Source organism: Pseudocercospora fijiensis (genome assembly GCF_000340215.1).
Source record: "Pseudocercospora fijiensis CIRAD86 unplaced genomic scaffold MYCFIscaffold_13, whole genome shotgun sequence".
In the NCBI taxonomy this organism is placed as follows: Eukaryota; Fungi; Ascomycota; class Dothideomycetes; order Mycosphaerellales; family Mycosphaerellaceae; genus Pseudocercospora; species Pseudocercospora fijiensis.
The window spans coordinates 269,180-295,417 of NW_006921544.1; the positions used below are offsets into that span (position 1 = coordinate 269,180).

Here is a 26,238-nt window from a genome sequence, read left to right on the forward strand (position 1 = left end):
CCATCCGAGCATTTGTGCTGAGTTAGTATGGCCCTGCTGCCACAAGTAAGAGGGCTAGAGGCCGGTAGGAAGCAAACTGTAGAGTGCTGAGGTAGCCTTGTCGAGCTCTACGCTATTCTTGTCTTTAGCAAGATTGTCTGTGTGGATGTTACGTTGAGCTTGCGTGGGTTGCACACCAGTAGAGGGAATGAGGCAAGGATTCAACAACGAGGTCGTTGCAGTCGGCTCACGGTGCTACGGGAGATGACATGATTGAGCTGCTAAGATCAAATGTTAGTGCAGATTGCGTGGACAAGTACATAGCCACGATCTCCCGCTCTCCGGCTGCAGTGTATAGGGAAATTATGTGGAGGCATACCATCAATAGAGAAGCTTCGGCGCACTGCGAAGTTCCAGCTCCGAGGGATCCAAAACGATATTTTCTTGCCAGAGCCACCGGACGGCCGAAAGAGCTACGGCAAATCAGCTGGATGGGTCATAAAAGTACCTTACTCACTTATCCGAGCGCAAACCCTATCGTCACCTCGTAGAAGAAGCGTACATAGGTTCCTCGCAAGGCCTTATTGTACTCAGCTTAGCCTTTCATGACTTCGCCCGGCTGATTATGCGCGAGCACCTCTTGCTCCGAAGACGCGATCTCACCTTCATCGAGAGAAGACAGGTCGCTCTTTTGATTCTCACAGGTCGGAAAGTACCAACCGCACTTCTGTCCGACACCTCGTGCAACGTACATCACCTTCTCAAGAGGTTTGCCTATCTTCCAAGACCTGTAGTCGAGTTCATGCTGAATCAAGACCTTCTGTGAGATGTCTAGAAAACGAAGCTAGAAATCAGCTGTCTCGGGCTGCATCCTCACGAAGTCTAGTCTTATACGCGCGGGAGGATCGTTTCTGGTTTACCGCGGGGTAAGTAGAATGTTGAGCATGCGCTTCATCTGGCTCGGTGCATTTGATTGATGTCGTAGTACTAGGTCTCCAATCGGGGAAAGCAACGCCGCGGTCGCTGGGTGGATGTAGACTTCGCCGTGCTGAATTCTTCTACTCACTCCCTCGACATTCTGACAGGCATCCTGTATGGCATGGATGTATTATTAAAGTGGCAGTAAGCGCTAGGTGGCAGGAGGGTTTAGGGTAACGTTCATTGCGATCTTAGCTCTTTCGTCGCTGGCTGGTATCGGCTCTTCCAAAAGACCTGACGAGCTTCCCCCTGTGTCTCTACAAGAAATGCGAGACTCGGCATCCACGGGCTGAAAAGTTGCAACCAAGCGAGACCTCCATCGATTGGCCTACTCGGATCAAGGACTGGAGGCAAGCTCAGCAAATGTGAAGAGGGCCATGGATGCAGAAGAATACCGCTTTGCCTTGTCGATAACTGGATCGCGAGCGAAGAGGGAGCAATCGTCAGGATTCACGAGCAGAGCAAGTCAATTTCGCCGATGATGAGCAGGTTTCTTGATTCATACCTAGGGTGTAAGGCCTGGCAAGAGGATCTACTTGTACCTCACAATTCGGAGATGCTCCAGTACCGAGAAAGAAATCGTATCTCAAGTGTGAACCTCGGATGAGACTCGTGATCAGCCGACGGCGTGTGTGGCCTGTGGAAAGGTAATCCCAGGGAGCACAAAATCTTCATCTTGGGATGCTAACGTACGTACCTCTGATGAAGTTGCGCCTGCTCTTGCTAGAAGGTGGGAGAATAACGGGTTGAATCGCTTCGTAGCCCGGGAAATTGAGCATTAGGAATTCTCGACTGCTATGCTAATCATCCAAAAAGCCTCGATGACCATCTGCTGGCGGGAAGATTTCGGTCTTATATCACCGCTGCCAACCGACGGGCATAAAAGAATCATTTGGACCTCAGGACGTGCTTTGCAGGGACGATGAGGGCCTCAGCTGTGTGTGGTGCTTCGACAACGACTCTAGACAGTTTATGGAATTGGGTCGTGTTTATGAGGCGCAAGGCTCATGCGTGCAAGGCTCGTGTATGCAAGACTGACTCGTACAGAGACTGGAAGATGAAATCGAAGAGGCCGAAGGGCACAGCGGAGGCGGTGTGCTGACATTTAAGCGCGTATTTGAGTCTCACGCTCTGTATCCTCTTCGTGTTGATCGCCGTAACGAAGCAGCACCCCAGCACGATGCATTTCGGCATCAAGAATACGTCTCTTCTCCGCGCCTTCACCGCGTCCTCGCTGTCCGTCTGCCCAACCGCAGCCTCATCCGCAAATGCTCGTCTCTTCTCCGCCCTGTCCACCGCGTCCTCGAAGTCCGCCTGCCCAACCGCAGCCTTATCCGTGAACGATCGTCTCTTCTTCTCGATGCTTTCGGGCACCGTTTGCCGATTGATATAATCGCTCGTCGCGCGTGTCTGGGAGCGTGCTTATAGTCGCGGGAGCCTGAGTCCGCAATCACAAGTCGAGCGAGAGCAAATCTTGTGTGACCCTTCAGAGCTGCGATGAGGAGTGGAAGATGTCGGTGGCTACAGAGTTTTCTGTCAAGTGCTGCCGGCCGAAACGGCGAGTACTCCACCATCGAGAACGCTTATCGATAGAATGTTGGTGTAGGCCGTATTTGCATCGAGCAGCGTGCGAGGGAATGCAAGGGTATTCTCTTTGGTTGCTACAGGCTTTGTCGCCTCGAACAGAATGAAGTTCAGAGGAGAATGTGCATGAATGATCTGGCGTCGGATCAACGGATGCGGCTAGCCGTAGATCCCAGATCTTTTGTGTTTGAGGACGGAGCTCCATATATACCAGATTGTCAATGGAGGTTTGGCTTTACTTTAGTCCATTGTCGCTTCCTATTGTTGCGCCTTCCTTACTAACCTTACTATGCCTATTGTCGCGACAAACCTTACTTAGACTCGCTATACTTTCGCGCCTTGCCTCGCAATGTTCTTCTTCTATCGACACCGATAGCGATAGCGATAGCGACACCGATACCGATACCGATAGTAGCAGCCGCTATAACTAGTATTCCGCGAGACCTTATTCTTAGCGCAGCTTTAGCAGCTTTAGCTTCTTTACTAGTAGCGTACTTACTAGTAGGAGGAGGAGAATATTTATCGTAAGTCGCGAGGCGTATCGCTATAAACTCGCTACTAACTCGCTCTAGACTTCGACGCCCTACGACTATAAATACCTACGATTTCTAGTATTGCAGCGCGTAGATATAGTAAGAGCTACTCGATTAAATAGCGATACCGGATAAGAAGAAGGCGGCATTAAATAGACTACGGAAATATAAGGCTACTAGACTTATTATAGAAACGGACTCTAGTAAGCTTGCACTAGCGCTATACTACTACTATATACGCTCTAATAACTTTGAGTGTCGTATACTTAATACTAAGGGCGAGCGTGTCTACGCTTATTATAAGTATAAGGGTAAGTCTAGCTATATAGCTAGTATAGAAGAGGTTAAAGAAGACGATAGAAATAGCGAGCTAGCCGCGATATAGGCGCGAGTCGAGGCCGTAGAGGCAAAGAATACTAAACTAGAGGCAAAGATTAAGGTATTAGAAGCTAGGTTCGATAAGTTAGAAGGATATTGCCTCTCGTAGTTCAAATAGCTTAAGAATAAGGCTATTATTAAGTCTAAGGATGTATATACGATATAGAAGGAGCTATAGCTAAATAGCGATCGCGAGCTACTAGTAGATAATGTTTAAGGAGCGAGTCTATAGCGAGTCTACTACGAGTCTGCTATTCTATCTCTTCTTCTTTAGTCGTTAACTGCGCTTTGTCTTCTTAGCCTCTCCGCCGCTATTAGCCTCTCCGCCGCTATTAGCCTCTCCGCCGCTATTAGCCTCTCCGCCGCTATTAGCCTGTCTACCGCTATTAGCCTGTCCACCGCTATTAGCCTGTCTATTAGTAGGTTACTAATCGCTCGACCCTTTCGGAGTAGACGTACCTCGCGATATACTCGCGGTAGTATCGCCGCTTAAGTTAATTATCTCGGGCGGCTAATTCGTATCGATAACCTTCTTAGTCTATAGCTTTTCTTTCTTAATCTTAATACTGTTAACTACCTTTTACTAACTCGCTATATTACTCGTACTAGTACTCGTAGTAATAGTACTTAACCGATGTTTCCGCTTTTGTTATTACTACTTCTCCTACTTTGTCTAGATATAGAGCTTAATCTCGTAGACTAATAATAACTTTATTGCTAGTTTGTAGACCGTTAAAGCCTATCTAAGTGATCGAAGCGCCTTACTTGCTAGCTTCTCTAGTTGATTAGTTGTTTTACTAAAGTCTATATAGAGGAAGTGGTTAAAATAGTCCTAGGTCCGATCGATACTACTATCTAGTAGCTCGTAGGCGTTAATCCGGTCGACAATCTAGTCTGTAAATGTTATCTCGGCTTCGAGGAATTCTTAGTTAGTCTAGGCATCCGTAATAGCAGTATATAGGGTAGGTTCACTATAGAACTGTGTCCTAGTTATACTCGTAAGCTTAACTTCTATATACTAAGTATAGATTAAATAGCGGCAATAGTATCCCTATACTTTTAGGTCTAATAAAGCTAAAGCTAAAGCAGGTATTAGTAGACGTTGCGAGAGGCTCCGAGATCTAGCATTTAGTATTCGAGTTACTAGCTTGTACTAACTAGTAGCATTGCGTATAGCATTAGCCGCCTTAGGTATAGAGGGGAACGTATTAAAGCCTCGTACTATACTCGCGGAGCTACTCGTAGTAGTAGCGGCTACTAATTGCTCGCGAACAAATTGCTCGCTTAGTAGATCGGGATTAAGAAGGCCGTATTATAAACAGAATCGGTATTTACTATATATCTTTGCATAGTCGACGCCTAATTTAGTATAATAGGTGCCCTAATTAGTAGCTATTATTAGATTGGTAGGTATTGTTAGATAAATGGAGGTAGAAATAGTAGAGGTTTAAGAAGGTTATAGATAAAATCGAACTAGAAAAAGCGACTCGCTATATACTCGCGGCCGGCTCGTAGATCGCCGATTAGTATAAATCATTTACAAACTCAATTATCCTAGCTTCCTAATTCCGCGCCGCCGCTAACTAACTACGTGCTGCTAATAGCTTATCTAACTCTATTAGTTCCGGCTCTAACCCTATAGCTATATACTCCCTAGCTAGCCGTCGAAGAAGTAAGTAGGCAGAGCGGTAAAGGCGCTCTATATTATCGCTATTCTCGCTACTACTTACTAGATACGAGAAGCTATGAATCTATAATGCTGTTTAACACTAAGAAAGCGTAGCCTCGGGCAGGTAGGCTTTAAGATCTAGGAAGTAGCGAGTCTATTAGCGAGTCTATAGCGAGTCTATAGCGAGTACTATAGAATCTAATATATACCGAATCCTTAAAGGTCTTCCTCTATATTATTAAGTACGCCGTTAGGCATAGGAATACCTTAATAAGAATGCCCGCTCAGCTCTAGATAATAGTATAGAATATGCGGAATACCTAGTACGACGTATAGTCGATTAGCCTGCTTCCTAATCCGATAGCTATTCTAGAGGTAAACAAATTCGAGGACTTTATAGCGTATAATTAGTATGTAGACTATAAGGAAGGTAATCCGATCGGCTAGCAATTCAGTATCGTATAGTAACTCGCGTAGCAACTCGTAAAAATAGCCCCTCTAGCTATTTAATACGGGTGCTTGCTAGCGCTACTATACCTCGATCCGCTAGTTTATCTTACTCGTACCGTATTTAAAGCAGTCTTCGAAAGCTAGTGGTTCTAGTTCTAGTTCTAGTTCTAGTTCTAGTTCCGGATCCGGGTTACTGCGAGTCGTAAGGCGAGTCGCAAGGCGAGTCGTATAGTAAGCGTCCGCGGCTAGAATCGTTTCCGCCCTACGGTCTAATCGGATAATCTATAGCATTATACTACTATTCTTAATCGTTGCAATATATTAAGCGAGTACGGATATAGCTATCCGGCTAGTGATGCCTATATAGATCTAGACAATATAACGCGAGTAAATATTAATCGCTACGTAGATCTATATCCCCTAATGCTCGAATTTATAGTAAGTATCTATTAATATTGCGTAACTAGGGCCGGGTATAATAATCGCTCTATAGTGCTCTCGCGCCCGCTCGCGGCGGACTCGTAACCCTTTAGGATTTAGTAAGGAAGCTATACGATACAGCCGATCTCTGCTAATAATGTTATATTTAGACCTAATATAGGTATATAGGTACCGTCGGCCGAAGGACTCTACCGTAGACTTCTCGAGCTCTTCCTATAAGACCTCTACTATCTCCTCTTCCGCTTCTATCTATCTATCTCGCGATAATGCCTTCTTCAATCTAAGCTCTTAACGTATCCGTTAATATCTCCGCTAGCTAATATCAAATCTATCTATCTTTAGTACTTTAACCGCTTCTTTATTAGTTAAGCGTAAAGCGGAGAAGGTATATACGACTCGGATCTTTAGTACCTCGACATTATTAACTCGGTTATAGTAAGCGTAATAGCTATAATTAACCCCCTATTCCTTAAGCCTCCGACAAAGCGTAGAAAGAGCTATCTAGTAACTAGTCTCTTATATAAGGTGCTATAGGATTTCGCCTTATATAATACCGCTATTGACTTGTAAGGTTATCTAAGCCCTCTATAGCGAGAGATCGATACGTAGAGGCATTTTGCGAGTTAATAGCGAGTATAGTGCGAGGGCAAATATAGAAAGTTAGTCGTAGAGGTAGGCTAGTAGAGGAGGCGGTAAGAACCTCTATTAACAATCTAGTATGTATAGGCCTCCCTATTTAAGTCTCGTCCTTATTAGAAGTAGCGCGGCACGTCGAGCTCGATAGCGCTAAACGCCGAGCACTAATGCCGCGATATCTTCCAATCTCTAACACTTATTTCTAGAATCCGAGGGACTACGACGCACACTATAAACTTCCTATAGTAGGCGATTAACTTCTCGACTATTCTAGACGGCTAGTCGCGGAAAACGTTGAAATTGTCCTAGAGTTAAATAAGGTATCTTTAGCCCGAAGAAGACGCTTTTTCTATCGTAGAAGAGTTTCCCTAAATTCAACTATCTTCCCCTTCTACCTACGCTCTTATATACGGACTATAACTAGAACGATATAGAAACCGCGCGATTCGAAGCCGAGTCTTACCGATCTCGTTACCTCTAGTCTAACGGTTATAACAATCCGTCTCTATCCTATACATCCCTCTATACTATATAGTATACCTAATTTAAGACTTGCCCGATATACGTTACGCTATTTAGCTCTTTCTTCCTCTATACTTAATATATCGATTACTACTTTATACTACTCGCTCTACTTAAGGATATAGTTAGTAGAAACAAGAAAGAGCTAGGAAAGCTATATACGATTCTGTTTATCTAGGACGATTTTACTCGAGGTAGAAAGATTAATAGATAATCTAATATAAGCGGTAGGGTTAACCCTATATAAGAAGTACTAGCCTAGCAAATTTTTATTCGGTCGTCGTTCGGTTATATCTAATATAGTATAGCCCTTCTATAGGAATAGTAAGGTAACTTCTTCTTCGCCCTAGTCTATACCGAGCTCGAAGCGTTAGAAAACTACCTAGAGAGAGTACTTAAGTAGACCTTCCTAAGAGACGGGGTCTAAGCCGAAATAGGACCTTAGTAGAGCGAGAATAGGAGTAGAGAAAATAGGAAACTAAAATTAGAAGCCTAAATAAGCATTTGTATTACGGTACCGATTATTTTAATAGTACGTTAGACTTTATTAGGGTGCTATATACCGCTTAGCGAGCTTACCCTAGGTATGTTTCTAGTTTCGAGCGTTATTTAATATACGATGCTCGGCTTCCCTACTACCCTACAATCGCTTAGACGCTAGATAGGTAACGATGCCCTACGTTTTCTTACTAGTCTGTTCGGGCCTAATTGCGCTAAGGACTGCACCTCCTCGCCTCGTATTTCTTCGCTCGATCGGACGCCCTTAAGACTTAGCTAATAACTTCCGTACTTATCTAATTTATAAATTAACTAAGGGCCTCCCCTTCCGATTAACGCTTTGCTAAGAGGTACTTGTAGCTAATTATATAGGTATAGAATCGCTAAATAGGAGAATATCTAATCCTTTACTTAATTACTAGCCGTCGTTAGTTCTTCTAAATTAGTAACAATATCTAGCTAGAACTAGGCAGCGATTCGTTAAGTTAAGTTGTATAAGAGCATAGCCGTAACGGAGGTCCTAACTAGGAAGGCGGACGTCTACTAATCTGCTATTTTCTATAGAGAAGTAGCACCGGCCGTAAAATAATGCGAAGCCTAGCTTAATTATTCCGGCTCCGCGCTCGGACTCTAAAAGTATCTAGAATGTTGTAATACAGCTAGTAATCTTCGAGACGCGATCTATTCTATCGAAGCTTTATAGCAGCCGCTATACTTTTTAATATTAAGATAAGGAGTGTAATAGGCAATATACGTAGTATTACCTTAGTACTTTGTATAGGCCTACGACAAATGTAAAGGAGGCGTGTTCTGCTCTCGAGTAGTATAGAAGATAGCCGCTAGCTAGATTAGCTTATATCTTTGTCGATTAGACTTCGAACTTAGATACGAAGACTAGGACGTCTCGCATTATTACGCCTCCGAATCGCTACACTTCAAATTCAGCTACTAGGCATACCTTCGTATAGAGCCGAGACAAATATAATGTTCGAGAAAGTATACGGCCTAGAATAATGCGACTAGATCTTTTGTAGCATAGTCTATAATAATAATATATACTCTAGCTTTAAACTAGACGAAAGTTAATAGTGCTTTCTACTATTGCACTATACTATATATACTACTCGCAGTGTCGACTATAGGGACGCCTATACTCGTATATCGGTACTAGATACGAGCCGTCGAGATAAAAATCTACAAGGCTCAAATTATCCTTCGTAGTACTATTACGCTCCGGGACGGTAGTAATAGAACTACAAATCCTAAGTACTAGAACCTCGATTATAACATCCTTAAGTACTAGGCCTCTAGCATTAAATGTCTATCCTCGTATAGCACGTCGGAGTAGTATAGCACGAACGGCAGATTATGCTCTATATAACTCTCTAAGTCGCGATTATTATCTAGTACTTACCTTAAGAGCACCGAAGTAAGCTCCTATAAATCTAGATATACGTAGCTTTTCGCCTACATTTTACCTAACGTAAGGAGGGTTCCGAGAGGCTTCTAGCAAGGTTAAGTTAGGAACTTAAACTTATAGGTCTTAAGCTTGAATTATACAACCGGCTAAAAGACCTAGCGATCTCCTATAAAATCTAGATATAGCCGTCTTCCCGACTAATATACGAAGACTACGAGTTGCGTTTTGCTACAATACAAATATACGCTTTCCGTATTGTTCCTCGCTAGGCTATATATATACGGGCTTGCGCGGCTGATACGATACATTATCTACTCGGGTAAATACTCAAATAGGACACATTAGTATAGTAATTACACAAATAGGAAAACCCTTACTCGGATAGGATACATTAGCAGTAGAATTACTCGGATAGTAAATTATTAGTACAGTATTTACTACTATAGGAATCCGCTCTGCTCTACTACTATATTAATTTCTATATTTATAGGATAAGCGTATATAAATAGAAACATACTACGTAAAGGCAAACAGTATTAGGATTAGTAGTAGTAATTATAGGCGGCCTGTTTAGCGTCTTCTATAACCTTCTACTTATTTATCTTAGGTATAGTAGCGGTCGTTGCTATTTAAAGCTATATATCTATCTATACTATATCGAGTCGCATTTCTATATCCGTAGTAAGCGCCTACGAATATAGAAATGTAACTAATTCTATATCGTTAAACCCTATACCTACCTTTACTATTATATTATAGTAAAACTCAATCGACTTGCTGCCCTATAATCTTTTATTCTACTATTGTTAGTCGGTTAGTCGGTAAGGATAACTTTAGTTATATCTAGGCAGAATTCATATCGAATTATTGTCTATAGGGTAACTTAGCTCGCCTAAGTAGAGCAACAATTTCTATATTCGTAGTAGCTGCTAGTAGATATAGAAATTCTAAAAACACTTTACTTAAGTAGCCTTACTTCGGTATAGCCCGGAGCTAATTACGAGTACCTAATCTAAGCGTAAGCCCTACCCTAACTCTTACTCTTACTTAAATAATAGAATAATAGCTAGAAGGCTTTTACTACTATATATCTTTCTCTCGTTTCTATCTTCGTCCTCTTCTTCCTTCCTTCTACTAGACATCGCACCTACTCTCTTACCCTCGTCTATAATACTACCTTAAATACAAGAATTACGTTAATAGTATAGAAAGCAATAATAGGCGGCCCCTTCTTCTCCCCGACTAGTACTAGTTACCCTTTCTTTAGCTAAGTATAATTAATTCCCTATTATTGCAAGTAGGAAAGCAATATACTAATATACCTTTAGAGCTCCGACGCCTATCGCCGCCGCACTAGCCGCCGCGCCGTCCTATAAGTTTACTAGTAGCAACATTAGCGAGTCTAGAAGGTATCCTAATTGCTCTATTCTAGTCGTCGCGCTACCGCGTATTTAGCTACCGCCGCTACCGCTCGCCGCTCCGCTAATTCTACTTAGTTCCGTACTGCGCTCCTACTCCTACGTTAGCGCCGATAGTAGCAGTAGTAGTAGTAGCAGCAAGAAGAGTATAGTCTAAGTAGATTATTTATAGAGCTTAGGTATACTAATAGTTTACGTAGCGACTAAATAATAGTTAACGCTAGTAGTAACGACGAACTAGTCCTATAAGTTTATTATTCCTTATATCGATTGTCTAGCTTAGAGTTTAGTATTCTAACCTCGATCTATAGGTAGAACGACGACTATATCGTACCGCCTCCTAGTAGCGAGGACGCTCCTACGTATGTTTAATTAATTAACTATCTAAGCATTATTATAAATATAGAGCTAATATCTATATATAGTATCGACGACGACGACGACGACGATAATAATAAGGCTGCGCCTATTATCTCTACTACTCCTCCGCCCGCTACTACTCCTCCGCCTACTACTACCCCTCCGCCTACTACTACCGCTCTAACTTCCGCCCTATTTGTACCGATTATCGCGCCTCGCGAGGTACTAATTTTCCCGGGCAAGACCCTAGCCGACCGCGCTAGCGCTAGCGCTAGTACTAGTACTAGTAAGAAACGCGGCCGTCTAGCGAAAGCTAGTAAGAATGTCGTAGTACTTCGCTACCTAACGGCGGTCGATTAATAGTAGTCGGTACCGGAGGGTAAGTAGCTTTATATATTAAAATTAGTATATATATTATGCTCGTGCTAACAACGTCTTAGTAATAAAAGGCCGCTAGAAGATCTAGTCGCATATCGGCCGTATTATAGAGATCGCCGGCCGTGCTCGCCGCCGGCTATATCTTAAGTGTATTCGGTCGGGCGTTAAGTGCCGCGAGTACGCTACCGATGCCTTCGGTAAGCATCGCAAGTATGCCTATTGCATTTAGGCAAATAACCCTTATATAGATCCGCCTTGTTTATCGTCGGATAGCGAGGATAATAATAATAAGGATAATAATAATAATAATAATTAAGCGCTAGGTTCTTTGTTTGTTTCTTTGCTCTTTAGTCTTAGGCTTAGGCTTAGGTAGCTAGCGTTCGGTTCTTTGCTTGTTTCTTACTATCTTAGTCTAGCTAGTTATAGGTTCTCGAGGCTGCCTCGTCGAAAGACGAGGTCGTAAGACCTTATAGTATATTATAGTAGCGCTGCTACGCTGTTTTAAATAAAAGTTTATTTGTTTACTGTTTAGCGCTAGCCGCCGTTACTGCCGATCCTCGTAACTCTATTCCTTTTATAATGCAATAGTATTTACGTCTTTTGCTACGGTTAGTTATTATACGCGGTATTGTTATATGTCTAAGCTAGGCCTATTCGTTTGAATTTCTATATTTAGTAAGCTATATACCCGCTAGTGCCCGCATCTCTTAACTAATAGCGAATTTCTATATCTATAGGACGGTAACGCTCGGCTTATATTCCTAGACCCGTAGCTATTAATTCGATGCCGCTACCGCTTAGACTAGCAGTTGTTGTACTAGGTAGTTGTCTTAATCTCGGCGAACGGCTACCCGTAATCTAGCTACTCGCTATCCGAGGTCAATGCCGACGATATACGTAGGTATTTCTATATTTATAGTATACTTACTACGGATATAGAAATTCCGTATACGTCGTTACTATTGCCTAAGCGATACTACGCTAGTAGCCCTTTAACTATTCCCTCCTCGAACTCCTATACCTACGCTAGCTGTCTTCGCGATAGTCCGAATATCGGTTCGCTAAAACCGCTCTTCTAGATATGCCTTGTCGCTAAAGAGGGCAGTACCGCGGTATTCGTCGTTAGCAAGGAAGATATTTATCTCGGTAGTAAGCGCGAGTTATATAGCCTACCCTTCCTGTTCCTTATATAGGAAGCTATAGGCGTCCTTTGCAATATATCGTCGCCGCTTAGTACGTATAGTTTAGGTATCGGTCGAGGGTAGCTATATAGGATATTGCTTATATGCGCTAGTTATCCTAACACTAAGACGACCTACAAACTTATAGATATTGCTATATACCTCCTCGATATTGCCTACCTTCGAGTGTATATCCTATTCGTCTAGCTCGTATAATTTATATATATCGTCGGAGTTCGCGCGAAGAGGCCCTACTATTATATCGGTAAATGCTCTTTAAAATAATAATACTTCCTCGTCCTCGGTCGGCTCGATAGATTAGTAACTAGATTCTACCTTATATTAGATATTCCGTGCCTATATAACCGTACGGCCTACGTTAGGAAAACAACCGAGGACCGTAAGCTAGCTTAATACTATACTACTATTTAGGTTAACTTAGATCGAGATTAACCCTCTCCGGATCCTCTCTATATAGACTAGTAGAGCGACGTCTTTACGTATTATATCGTTATATAGATACGAGAACTCTTCTATCGTAGTCTTCTTAACGATACGCGTACCGTATTTCTATCCTTATACCGACTTTGCCTTCCCGGATATATAGGCTATAATAAAGTGCTCTAGCTATAATCTAATGCTTACGCTCGGTAAGTCGAGTTGCCGCTATACTAAGTTCGCTACCTAGTCTGCTATCGTTTAATTATAGATTCGCTCTTCTTCCTCTTCCTTTTCTTAAGCCCGGCGTTCTTCTACGGAGGTTCGTTCTCCTACGGATGTTCGTTCTTTAGCGAGGCGGGCTTCTTTACGGGCTTATATTCTAGCCTCCGACTCAGCTATCCTTATATCTGTATTAGTATCTTCTTATAGCCTCTTAGCTAGTTCCTTTTTAATTAGTAGTTTATTAGCTTCGGCCTTCTATTACTACGTAACGCCTACTTTCTTCTCTACTTACGTTAGCCTAGTAAACTTATCCTCTATAGTAAAGCCGAGTCTCCGCTTATTGTCCGTAATTGCCTTACTAGTATCCTCGACTATATAATAACATCTCCGACTTCGAGGGGCTGCTTAGATAGTAGTATTCTTTTATTATTGCTGTACTATTACTACGCGAGTCGTAGTAGATGTCTTTATCCGTTTAGCTAGACTTCTACTAGATATATATACCTTTCGCTTCTTCGTAGTATTCTACTAGCGGACCGTTAAGTATCTAGTTAGCTTCTTCCTAGTAGTAGTATAGAACTTGTCTATTATAGCGACCGACCTCTACTAGGTAGTAGCTATCTAGCTAATACCCGATCGTACTATACTAGACTCTACTATCTCCTATACTAACGTAGTCGCCGCTTGTTCGCTCTACCGACGGACTTTGTCGAATTGCTTACTAGTAGACTTGCGGGCCTTCGTAGCGGCCGCTTAGTTAAGCCTTTTCTAGCGTTTATTCGCTTTAGCCGTTGCTCTATCTATATCGGCCTATATCGGAGGTATACCTTTACTAATAGAGACACTAGATTCGGCTTACTAGAGGGCTTTAGCTATAAAGCGATCGCGGTACGCCTCTATCTCCCGAGCGGTTATAGCCTTAAACTGCTTTAGTATACGTCTCGTAAATATTGTATCGTCGTCTAAGAAGTACTCTTTATTTGCGCTAGTATCTTATCTAAGTTCCCTACGCGCCTAGCGGTTAGTATTACTTGTATCAACTTCCTTTCGGTGCCGCTATACGTAGAATCCTACTCTGTTATATATAATAGATTACTCGAAACTAGATAGCCGCGATATTTTATATCGGATACTATCCCTATCGCTCTTATTACTACTCGATAGTTTACCTACGCGATCGGTATCGTCGTCTTCTTCTTCTTTATCGCTACTATCGCTGCTCTAGTCCGATTCGATAATATATAGCCTACCTTCGTAGTTAGTCTACCGACGTTTAGGTTGTTTGCCTTTCTACTTCTATTTACGTTTATCGACGATAGGATACTCGTCGGTCCTTCGTCGTACGTAGGTCTTCTTTATATAGCCTATACTATTAAGCCTATGCTCTTTATAGATAGAACATATCTTTAGAGCTCCGGCTTTCCTACTTTTAGACCTTAGCTTACGCTTCTTACACTTACGAGCCTTCTTAGGTCGACCCTTAGTCTTTACGAGTAGTAGTAGTTTAGTAATGCCGTCGACTAAGATCTAGTCGTATATTATCGGATACAAGGTACCTAAGTAGCTTTCAATATACGACGCCTAACTATACGCTTTATTAATATAATCCTCTAGGTCGTTTAAGATTAAAGGCTCGTTCTTAAAGTAGCGGATAGCGATATACGTATATTCGTACGGCATCCGTATATCCTAGAATGCCCTATAGCTATATATTCGTAAGTTAAGATCTATAATATAAGACTCCTTCGATGCGCTACTCTTAATTACTACCTTGCTAGCTAATGTTAGTAAACAATTCTACCTAGCCCGCGATTTGTATAGGTATCGCTACTGTTCTTCTTTATAGTAGTCTAACTAGCGAATAGACCGGAAGACACGCCGCCGCCTTTCGTAATTTTCAACTATTAGTCTCTCCTACATTATTTAATAACACTAGAATATAGGCAGTTCGCGTTCTACTAGGAATTTATTGTTTATAGACTTAGAATTGTTCGAGGTTAAGTAGCTAAACCGAGGGTATTCGTCTAGTAGGGCGTAATATATTGTCTATCGAGAGGTATTAATGCTTTCGAAGTATAGCTCTAGTTCTATACCCTCCCTAGCCCTACCCTTACGCTTCTCCTATAGTATTTCGTATAGTATTGCTAACTTCTTAGCCTTAAAAGGAATCTCCGTTGCAATAGTAGCGAGACCGCGGATAGTATTTACAATCGCAGGGCCGAAATACTCTTCGAAATTCTTAGCGAGATATTGTATATAGTAGTAGTAATATATACGACGCCTACTATATACCTTAGTTACTATAGGAACTAAGCCTTTCTACCGATCGCTAACTAGAGCCCGGTGTTCTATAGCAGATATTTCGCCTATTAGTAGTAGCTATTCCTTAAGATGCTTAAGAAACTAGGACTAGGATTCCTCTAACTCTAAACGTGCATAGTACTATACTATAATATATACTTAATTCTTAGTATTAATACTAGCGATAATAAGGATAACGCTACTATATATACCGGATATATAGCTACTATCGAGAGTAAGCAACCTACGTAGATATCGAAAACTACGTAGACGCGCGTATAGGAATATAGCAGATACCTAATGCCGATCCTCGTAGTTAGTATGCAATACGCAGAAAGCACTAGTATATATATTGTCTAACCCTTGTGTTTTGTCTAATGCGTTAAATAGTAGACTAATCTTCTACTACGACTCTTTCTCCGAGCTAATAAGTTTATCTAAACACCGTCTCTTTACCCGGTATACTTGTATATAGGTAATCTTATTTAGATACTAGTTCTGTTCGGCACGCCGGAGTTGATTTAGTACGAGTCGCTAGTCGGTAGCGACGGCGTCGATATAGTATTCGAAGAGTATACCTACTCTATAGCCTCTCGGGTTGTAGTAGTGTATTACTAGAGAGTATTTGTATTCCTTAAGGACGAATACCTAGACCTCCTTTCTATCGTTACTATTCCTATTACGGTAGAGTAGGACTTTAAATATATATTAACTTTGCCTATCTATACCGATCGTTTAGTATTAGCGATTGCTTAGATAGATATACTCTTTGCGGTTTGGCTTAGATAATCTCGCAAATGAAGTCTAACCTTTCTCTATTATATACCGGTCGAATGCCTTAACTATAGTCTATATATCTAGATAGCATTAGCCTTAGACAAGTTTAGGAGGAGCCGAGCCTACGAGTATCGATAGTATAGGCATAGTCGGCTATATTATAGTATGTAAATAAAGTCGTCTAGCCGTATAGTTAATAGCTATCGTATTTGTTGCGTTGTCGTAATAGTAACGAAGCGTATAGAGGACGCGACGCGGTTATTTAATACGTTTAACGTAGAATTAGGTAAGAATTAACCTAGGTCTTAGCGAGCCCGCTACTCTATCTCCTCCCTCGTATTCGAAGCTACTATACAACGACCCTAGTAATAATATAACTAACGACGCGTCGAAGGTTATATCGGCGGTATCTAGGTATACGATTACAACGCCGGAGCTACTACTATAGGCCGAGCTTAGCGACTTCTATCTAGCACTACTATTAGCACTATTCTACCTTAACGCGGTATTTCCGGACTAGATACATACTATAGACGCACTCTACCGAGACGTAATTAGCGTATAGGAATATAGGGAGGCATTTATTGCGCTATACTAGACAGTTCTTATCCGGAGATTTGTATATAAATTAGACTCCGACTATACGATAAATATTATCCTCGTAAAGCAAGAAGACGGCGTCCGGGTCGTCTATTTTATAGATTACTCTTATACGGCGGTAGTAGCGAGTCCTTAATGCCTTTAATTCGACCTAGTGCGGTATACGCTAATATAATTTAGGCATATAATGCCTTTATTTATTAGGTTATACTTCCGAAGGGGTAGGCGAACACGACGTCGACTTACGATATAGCACCGCGGAGTATTCTATTATATCTAAAGCTTAAATATAGCCGATCGAAGGACTATATATTTCGTGTTATTATCCGGTATTAATACGAACACGAAGGGGGAGGTACGAAAGTCCGATAGTTTATAGAGTATATATATAGAGTCTAAGGGTTATATAAGTAGGCGAGGCGTATTCGAATTTCTGTATTCTTAGAGAGTCGCTAAGAATATAGAAATTTAAAGCTCGACGTAATGCTTAGTATAGCCTTATACTTAGTATCGTTACGTTATATCCTATTATCGAAGTACTACGATACCGAGATACGACTATCGTACGGAGCGATACCGATACCCTCCCTCCTATCTTCGAATACGAACTAACGCCGGCGGTCGTTCTCGTATTAATTACTTTTGCTAGCGCCGCTTTAATATTATACGCTTAATCGTATAATCTCCGCTATTACGACGAGAGCGTAGACGACACAACCGATTATTATAGTAGCAAAGTAATATACGTCTAGGCGATCTAAGAGGGAGAGAGAGAGCATCGTATATTCGGTAGTACCTATAAAGAGTAGTATATGTTTCGGCAAGAGTAGTATATATTTAGCAGTAAACTACGACCTGCAATCTATACTAGTAGACCTACGCGGTATAGAAAGCTAGGATATAGGATACTAGTAGCGAAGATAGTATATACTATAAATATAGAAAATTACAATTAGTCGAAGAACGCGGGAACTAGCGGGTATTACGCTTATAGAATATAGAAATTTAATCGACTAACCCTTAACCTTAACGACTAAGTATAGTACCGACCGGCGAACGATATAACTTCTCGATAGGCTCGCAATGTCGCTATTAAACACGGAATTTGTATATTAATAGAGCCGGACTACGGATATAGAAATTTAGCTTTCGATAGCCCTACTTTGTCGATAGGTAGGGGTTTAATATAGCATTCCTTCTAGTAGTCGGTACGATACGAACTCTTATTAAATAGCCTATATAAGGTATAGAAGGGCGCACGCCCCGAGTAGAGCCGGTTACTAGGGAGTAATTATTATTATATACGGAGGTAAAGTCTATACTAATTAAGTACTACTGTTATTAGCTAGGCGGACACAATCACTTCGGTACAACCCTAGTAATATATAGATCTAATAAACTATAGGATACCTAACGAAGCTGCCGAAGTGCAAATTCGTACCTACTCTTCTACCCGATCGTCTTCTAGTACGACCTTGCTTAGTAGTAGCATCTACTCTTCTACCTAAATGTCTACCGGTACGGCCTTGCTTAGTAGTAGCATCTACTCTTCTACCTAAACGTCTACTCTTCCGGTACGGCCTAGCTAAGTAGTAGTATCTACCCTTCTACCTAAACGTCTACTCTTCCGGTACGGCCTAGCTAAGTAGTAGCATCTACCCTTCTACCTAAACGTCTACTCTTCCGGTATAGCCTAGCTAAGCAGTAGTATCTACCCTTCTACCTACTTCTCCTTAGTTTAATCCTTATAATACCTTTACTCTTAACTTTTAGACTTAACTAAGCAGCGTAAACCCTCGCTCGCTACTAATACTTATCTATATATCGAAGACACTATATTCTTTTATAGCAATAGAAGCTACTATAACCGCTACCCGACCTCGTATATACCGATAATAGAGATTATCGACCTTACTTCTAATATAGAAGACGAATTACTATCGAAAGTTCTTAATGCCTTTAATAGTAATAGCTCGGAAGTGCGTAGATATACGTTAACTATAGACGGCGCAGCTTTAGCTTTAGCTTAACTCTATAGACGGGTTAGGTCTATGTTCTACCGCCGCGGCAACGATAAGCAAACAAATATATATACGTACAAATAAACAAGTAGCAAATAAACAAAGGAACAAGCGCCGCCCTACGTAACTTAAGAACCTAGAATATAGCGTATAAGCATACCGCCTATCGACCGTCGCTACTACTATAATATACTACTTCTACCTTTTTAATACTTAATAATACTACGGTAGCGTCGAGTGCTAGCAACGAGATGTCTTCGAATATAGCGCGTTTAACGAAGTCGGAGAAGATAGAGCTAGCGGAGCGAAGGAGATTAGTAATAACGATGTTGTTATTAACCGTAATAGCGCGCCGAAGGACCTGTCGGCGCTACACTAAGTTGAGATAGTTAATAATAATAAAGGAGTTAAGATCTACGTAAAGGAAGTAAAGTTAGCGCTAAGACGGCTAAACCTCGCCGCTACCGACAGCTACTAATATTACTTGTTATTGTTACGATACGCGCAATCTTATATACCTATATACATACCCTCTAGCATTCCGTAATAGTACGTCGCTACTTCCTAGTTTTCGTACCGTACCTACCGACAATGCCGCCGCCTAGCAAAAAGATATAGCCGGCGTATATAGTACCGACTAAAGCAAAAAATGGTTGTAAAGGACATTACTAAAGCAAAACTATAGAGCGAAGCTACGCGGGGCCTATACTACGGACAAACATGTTACTCCTAAGCATTAACCCTAAAAGACATATAATATCCTCTCGACTTATAATCGCCTTAACCTATAGAAACTAGCATTACCTGCGTTTTTTTAGACAATTAATAGCTACTAAACCTAGTCTATTATAGTAACGAAACTACAACAATTGAAGGCTGCTAAACCTAGTTATTTTAGGCTAACGGGACCTTGAGACTTTAATAAGCCTTATACCGAATAGACCCGCTTATTCTAGTTCTCGGGTAGAACAAGCAACAACCTCTAGTTAATTACTTAAAGCTAAGGAAGAGCTACAAATACCCCGTACGTTCGCCTATTATAGTAGATAAGAACGCGCTTATATTGTAACGACTTCTTATTAGTTACTAGTTACTAGTTTTTATAACAATATATCACTTAACTACTGTATATAGTAATAGCGTAGTAGGGATATTATATGCCCGGCCCCGGATATTATCGTACGGTCGTTAGAGATAAAGTTTAGATATATAATATTATTAGGTAGTTACGAGTTTAATTTAGCGCGGATTAGTAAACTTATTAGATACGCTAAGTTAGTAGCGATTAGTAATAAATAAGATCGAGGGACATAGTAATAGGCTACGAGGGCGCGGCCTTTAGAAGGGAAGCCTATATAAGCTATATATAACTAGTATATACTCGAGTAAAGCTAGGGTCTTAGTACCTTACTTAGGTAGGGACATTACTTGCTAAAGCTCATTTCCGATTTTCTATATTATATAGACATTATATAGAATATAGAAAATGCTAAATAGTAGTATAACTAAACCTATCGTATAGTATATATAATCGGCTCGAGTAACGCTAGGGTCTTAGTGCCTTATTTAGGTAGGGACTTTACTTGCTAAAGCTTATTTCCGTATTTCTGTATTATATAGACATTGTATAGAATATAGAAAATGCTAAATAATAGTCTACTAAACTTGTCCTAATCGATTTCCTACGGTTTCTAAACAGAAATAGCATATTCCTATCTAAGTAATTACTATGCTAATGTTTACTATCTAAGTAATTTCTATGCCAATGTGTGTACTAATGTCCCGAAATTTTCCTATTTGCGAAATGCTAGCCAATGTTGCCAATCCAGTCCTATCCGAGTAATTACCATGCCAATGTGTCCCATTTGAGTATTTACCCGATTATCCACTCCTTCTCCGATCTATGCAGCAGGCCTACCGTTAGCCAAAAGCCACTAGCAACGGTCTAAAAGCCTTTTGCTTGTACGCGGCTGGGTTCTGGACCAGAAAAACATCAAGGAACGCCTATGCTTCCCATTTCAGCCCACATGGAATCCGAAAGAAGTGCCGCTGATTACGCCGGTCCAGCATCGTCCTTCTTGATCTGGCATTCTTACCCGCATCTTACCTATCAAATGTCGCCGTTCCTACTCCCGGTCCATCTTAGAGTGATCGACGCTTACCATTATCTTTACCAATGCGACGGATTCCTCTTACATCGAGTCGTCTTACTCCAATGATGTGTGGAATGCCTGCTATGTTATAGACGTAGGCATATTGGGTTCCCTTCAGCACCCCAATCAACGCAAGATACTGCGTAGTACACAGGTGGGCGGCTTTTCTGTCGAACTTGTCATATAGGTCGGAGGTTTTAGTCTTGATCATTGAGAATCTTAGCGGGAGGGATAGGTTTCTGTCGGAGGCGAGGGAGAGGAGAGCTTGAGGATCTGCCGTTTTCCCCTGTCGTAGGGCTACAACCTTGCACGAGTTCGAGACAGCAACTTGCCGCTCATCACATCGTCCTGGCTAGGCGTTATAGTGACGGGGAAACTGGAGCAGATGACTTGTGGTTTCGGAAATTGTTGCGAAATGGAGTTTGTACTTGATTTCGAACGCGAAATGTGTGCACCCGCGTCGTTCAAATCTGATTACGTACTTAATTGCACATATCGATTCGTCGGCCTGGCCGAGACATCCCTGAAGCGGCTGTCCTTATAATGAGGCAGAACCCAAGCCTCCGCACTGCTACAGCGGGTCACCTACGGCAATGTCCGAGCGATGCGCCGCACCACTAGCCGCTATACTAATTTGTTAGCAAAGCGTGGAATTCAACATTCTGCATTCATTTCCATCGATGCACTATATTGTCGTCGCATTTTGAAGCCAAAGTTAACGTGTAGAAGTGCTATACTATCAAATCTGAGGTGTTGTTAGTTGTTGCGGCCTAAGGCAGCTGCTGCCGGGCGCAATTCGCTCAATACACTGAATTTGCTGAGTTTCGCTATGTCCGCCGGGCGCAATTTGCCTCTCCTGCTACTATACCGCTGTTAGTGTCTTGCCCGCTTATTTGGACTATTAGAAGGTGACTGAGGTATACGAGCTAGAGTATCTTGCTAAGCGTGTCGCATAACCTCGAATTCCTCTTTTGCTAGTCTACCTCCTGCCTGTATCGCTATAGGTGCTGGCGCCTGCCTCGGAGCCACTAATTGCGACAGTTTGATACCCTGCTCAGCATAATAACTACTGGCAACGTACCCTTCCGTTAGTGGACCTTGGCCGAGTCGTACCTAAGGGATAGTGACATTGCGACCGCGTTCCTTAGCATCCTCAATTAGCTGAGAAACAGCGTAATTTAGGTGAGGATTTAACGCCTTCGAGATGCGCTCAAACTATAGGTTTATAACGGTATCCTTAACCTACGGCTCTTCCTCGTTTAGCGCCTCGTTATCTTCTAGGTTGTAATACTACTCGCGTAGGTAGAATAGCCGCTCCTTTATTGTCGCCGTACGCTTGTGCATACCACTAGCTGCTAGCTCTTGCTCTTCCGCGGCGGAAGACTTATTAGCAATAAGGACCTTTTCTATACTGTAGTATAGCTCGAAGCCATTGTCGCGCTAAAGCGACGTCTAGGCGTCAAAATCGTCGTCGGTAAGGTCGTCGATAAGCAGGTAGCGCGCCTACAGGTATCGGCATAGAATATGCCATTTACGGTAGAACTGGCAGTCGCATTCATTATTAGCAATCGCTTTAGCGGTCTCGCTGCGCTGTCGAAGGTTACCGTTGAACGCGTCGTTAGTACTAGCATTAATCTCGGGCGCAATTAAGTCGCAGGCGGCGTACGGAAGTGAGGCCATCTAGCGATAAGTTGTCGCATATAGATAAAGCGAATGCGCGTGTTTCTGTGCTACAACGGCGGCGCGTCGATCGAGTGCGTTAACGACCGAGTCTAAGTAGATAATACTGCCCTTCAAAGAATAGTAATTCATCTGTTGTTTAACGCCGCTACGCTTTAGCAAACTATAGAAGTTCTCGAGGTTGCTAGTCGTCCGGATTTAAAGAAGAACAGGCGAGTAACTACGAGGAAAATGAGCCTATAATCGCCTATCGTTATACATCGTAACTTCGATGTATTTAAGCCGTTTATCCTTCTCCTTCTTCGACAAGTTATCTATCGCTTCGAGAAGGTCTGTAGCGCGCTTAAGACTGTCGATACAACTACCCTCGGTATGTCGATATTTGAGCGCTTTAAGTAGGTGCTTAAGCACCCTCGTAAACTTCCTGCCTTTCTAGTACTCATTAAGTGACTTCTCGTAGTGGAATTGGTATAGGAAATAGTCTACCTCTTGCTTACCGGCTTCTAACCCTCGGAATTCTAGCTGTACTACTAGCTGTTCCGCACCGCTATCGTCGGTTACAAAGTATCTTAGTTCCTACTTTTTTCGCCGATTTCTATACTATTCCTTTATTTGCTTGAAGGCCGCCGCTATTATTATTCTATCTTCTCTTAGCGAATAAAAATAGGCGCAAACTCGGTACGTATTCGAAGAATCTCGGACTATAATCGAGAAGAGCTTCTACTCGAGGGAATTCGTTTTGTACGTAGAATCGACGATTGAAACCTACCTAAACCGACTTAGGAGGTCTAGACCCGATTCTTTAGCAAATACGAGGCAGCGAGAAGGATTGCCGTCGGCGGCTTGCTTAATATCGATATGTTGGTGATAATAATAGTCTATAAACAAAGAAATTAGTTATTTTGAAAATAAGGTGTCGCGCTAAGTATAGGTCGCAGCCTAATTAGAAGCCGTAAATTGCGGAGATCGGAGGTGCGCTAGGGTTTCGAGTGCTTGCTAAGCTTGTAGGGATAACATGTAATTAGCGACGCTACCTACCGGATTAGGCAAGTTGCGGGGCTATACCATTAATTAAGTTTGCCAAGCAAGGTGTTAGAGGTAGGCGCGCGGACTTCGAGAAATTCGACTTACTTCTTTCTAACTACTCTCTCGCCTCTTTAACCTGCAAACTCCTACTTAAATCGTTGCTACGATATCGTAGATTTAGATATGCTTTCAACTAACTACGCGCTGCGTTATATACGGTCTAGATGTTGAATTTAGCACCGCTAGCAGTAAGAAGCCGCCTACTTCCACCTTCGAGATTATCGCTAGTAATTAGCTGTCGAATAGCAGCCGTTAAGTGCCCTCTCTAAACCTCGGCTCCTACTAACTTTAGAAGGAATGTAGGTGTCTTCCGCTAGTTAGCAACCTCAATAGTATAGTTGTGTAGCAATGGATTCTTCTTATCTTTAAACACCTTATAACGCAGAGGCCGTACGCGGTATAGTCTTCCCTTGTAATCACTCATTACTTGCGCACTAGGCTAACCTTCTTCCGCCTCCTCGTAATAGGTATAAACGTTGAGCACAGCCGGATAGCGCAAAGTCGCTGTTATATTGCGCTTCCGCCTCTTTAATGGATCATTAGTCGTCTTGTTCATTATAAGATCGCGCCGACGACTACACCGACAGATAAACCTGTATTTACGCCGCTTCTTCTGAGGCGTGTAATACCTATAGCCGTTACTAACCTATACATTGTCGATAAAGGGCTAATAAGTCGCCTTCTCTTCCGGCGTTATAACAAAGGCTTCTGCTAACGGCTAGAATAGCTTCTGTCGCTATTCTTCTAGGTTTGGCGGCAACTTGAGTAATACAGACTCGCCATTGAAATGGAGTCCACTCTAATTAGTCTTAAACTCATTGAATCCACCTTTGCCCTTTCCGCGCGCCGGCGGTCTATCATCCTCACTATTAGTCTCACTAGGCGCGTCTTTATCACCCTCTTCACCACCGAGCGCTTCACCACCGAGCGCTTCACTACCGAGCGCTTCACTACCGAGCGCTTTACTACCGAGCGCTTTACCACCTTCTTCATTACCGAGCGCTTCACCACCTTCTTCATCACCGAGCGCTTTACCGCTAAATCCAGCATTACTAAGCAACTGATCATCATCAAAGTTAAGGTTATATTGGTTGTCTGGCAACTAGGTATCAATCGAGGTCTCGTCGACCGGTACAGGCACTGTATCACTAGCAATCTCCGCCTGTAGAGCGGCTATTTGGGCGGCGGTGAGGAGGCCCTCGGCGGCGTCTATTGTCGCGATGCGAAGGTCGAGAAAGAGCACGAATTTGGTGGGTTTCGAGGGATATTGCGACGACTAAATCGACCGAGCGGACGAGCGAGAGGGCGGCGGCGAGTTGGCGACAGCGAGTTAGCGACAGCGAGTTGGCGACAGCGAGGTCTACAAGAGAAGGAATCTACAACACCTACTGGCGGGACAACAATGGCTAACTGCATCTAATTAGGTGTGGAAATAGGTGGGTGGCTATGCACCTTGGCAAGCCTGTCCCCACCCGGTGTGGCTTGGGTTCTGCCTCATTATAAGGACAGCCCCTGAAGCTCTCGCAACTTTGCTGGCCCTTCTCTTCCAAGTTCCTCGACGACTGTTCTGCTTGCCATCCACAAATAACCAACTGCCGCTGCTTTGCGACGATGAAAGACCTTCAGATGCCGAATTATGCCCCAGTGGACGATCCGTCGATGCCTCCATCCGTTGTGACTGTCCTGCGATCGCCTCTGCTCTCGAAGCAGCTCCCACGTCTGCCGCCGCAGAGCTCACTGTCACGTCTGAAGAACTCATGCCAGGGAACATTGAAGATTGCATTTTGGCTGCAGAGCTGTCAGCCAGAACAGGATAGCATGATGAATCTACACAGAGCAACGGCGTGGTTCAGTGCCAAATGCTCGTAGATAAGCTGATTCTGGAGGTCTGAAGCAGATGTCTGCTGAATCACATCCCCGCGGCCTCTGATCTGCCGCTTCATCTCGATCAGTTTGACCATCCTAAGCAACTCGGACGAAGCATTGCCAAACAGCTCGTCTGAAATGCTCAGGGACTTTAAGCTTGCATTCTCAGCCTGAGTACCATTACTTTGGTCCGCGAGTACATGATGAAGGGAAAGGCCAACCACGATCCATGGCGCCACGCCCCATGCAGCAACACCGCTACGGAACGAAGCCTCGGGAGTATGCATTGCTGGCCCAGATCCACCATAGGCGTTGTGGAAACCCCGGTACTTCTTGTCCCGTCGTGCGACAGCTGTCACTATGTTCACGGTCCTCGCTTGAGCACAAGCCGTCTGACCCTGGACACGCCGACTTTCGTTTCTTGCAGAACATAGCTGTGCCTGAGATCGGGATACCAGCACAACATCCGGACTTAGTCGGCCACGCAGCATTGCCAACAACTCTCTCAGTCATCACCCTTGCCTGAAGGCTCGGCTTTGAAACGGCTTCGATGACGATGTCTCGATCGTCTTTTGTTCTTCGCAGGATGCGATGCCTACCATAGCTTGTTCGAGCTGGCTTTTTTGATGTCTGGGTAATAGATTGAAGGAAACCATGAAACGCTGG

At 42.8% G+C, this 26,238-nt stretch overlaps 2 protein-coding genes across 2 annotated transcripts; one reads left to right on the forward strand and one right to left on the reverse strand.

Moving 5' to 3' along the window:
* Positions 1 to 27: 27 nt before the first annotated feature.
* MYCFIDRAFT_180066 (uncharacterized protein) lies at positions 28 to 11,473 on the forward strand (the record flags this gene model as incomplete). The annotated part of the gene is made up of 19 exons (XM_007934045.1): positions 28 to 45; positions 83 to 99; positions 159 to 231; positions 258 to 526; positions 574 to 801; positions 828 to 859; positions 923 to 942; positions 971 to 1,095; positions 1,130 to 1,208; positions 1,255 to 1,322; positions 1,348 to 1,549; positions 1,578 to 1,715; positions 1,740 to 1,806; positions 1,844 to 1,968; positions 2,005 to 2,375; positions 2,420 to 2,497; positions 2,564 to 2,584; positions 2,625 to 2,784; positions 11,447 to 11,473. The coding sequence occupies 19 exons, from the start codon at positions 28 to 30 to the stop codon at positions 11,471 to 11,473; spliced, it is 2,118 nt and encodes a 705-aa protein (XP_007932236.1).
* A 9,107-nt stretch (positions 11,474 to 20,580) lies between these two features.
* MYCFIDRAFT_180067 (uncharacterized protein) lies at positions 20,581 to 26,228 on the reverse strand (the record flags this gene model as incomplete). The annotated part of the gene is made up of 22 exons (XM_007934046.1): positions 20,581 to 20,688; positions 20,723 to 20,791; positions 20,815 to 20,894; positions 20,944 to 21,213; positions 21,252 to 21,367; positions 21,396 to 21,477; positions 21,526 to 21,564; positions 21,600 to 21,685; positions 21,748 to 21,767; positions 21,970 to 22,053; positions 24,468 to 24,505; positions 24,535 to 24,636; positions 24,691 to 24,758; positions 24,810 to 24,915; positions 24,950 to 25,066; positions 25,092 to 25,116; positions 25,159 to 25,199; positions 25,235 to 25,260; positions 25,289 to 25,389; positions 25,424 to 25,502; positions 25,540 to 26,076; positions 26,116 to 26,228. 22 exons carry the CDS (start codon positions 26,226 to 26,228, stop codon positions 20,581 to 20,583), a joined length of 2,307 nt encoding a protein of 768 aa, XP_007932237.1.
* Between the last annotated feature and the right edge of the window lie 10 nt (positions 26,229 to 26,238).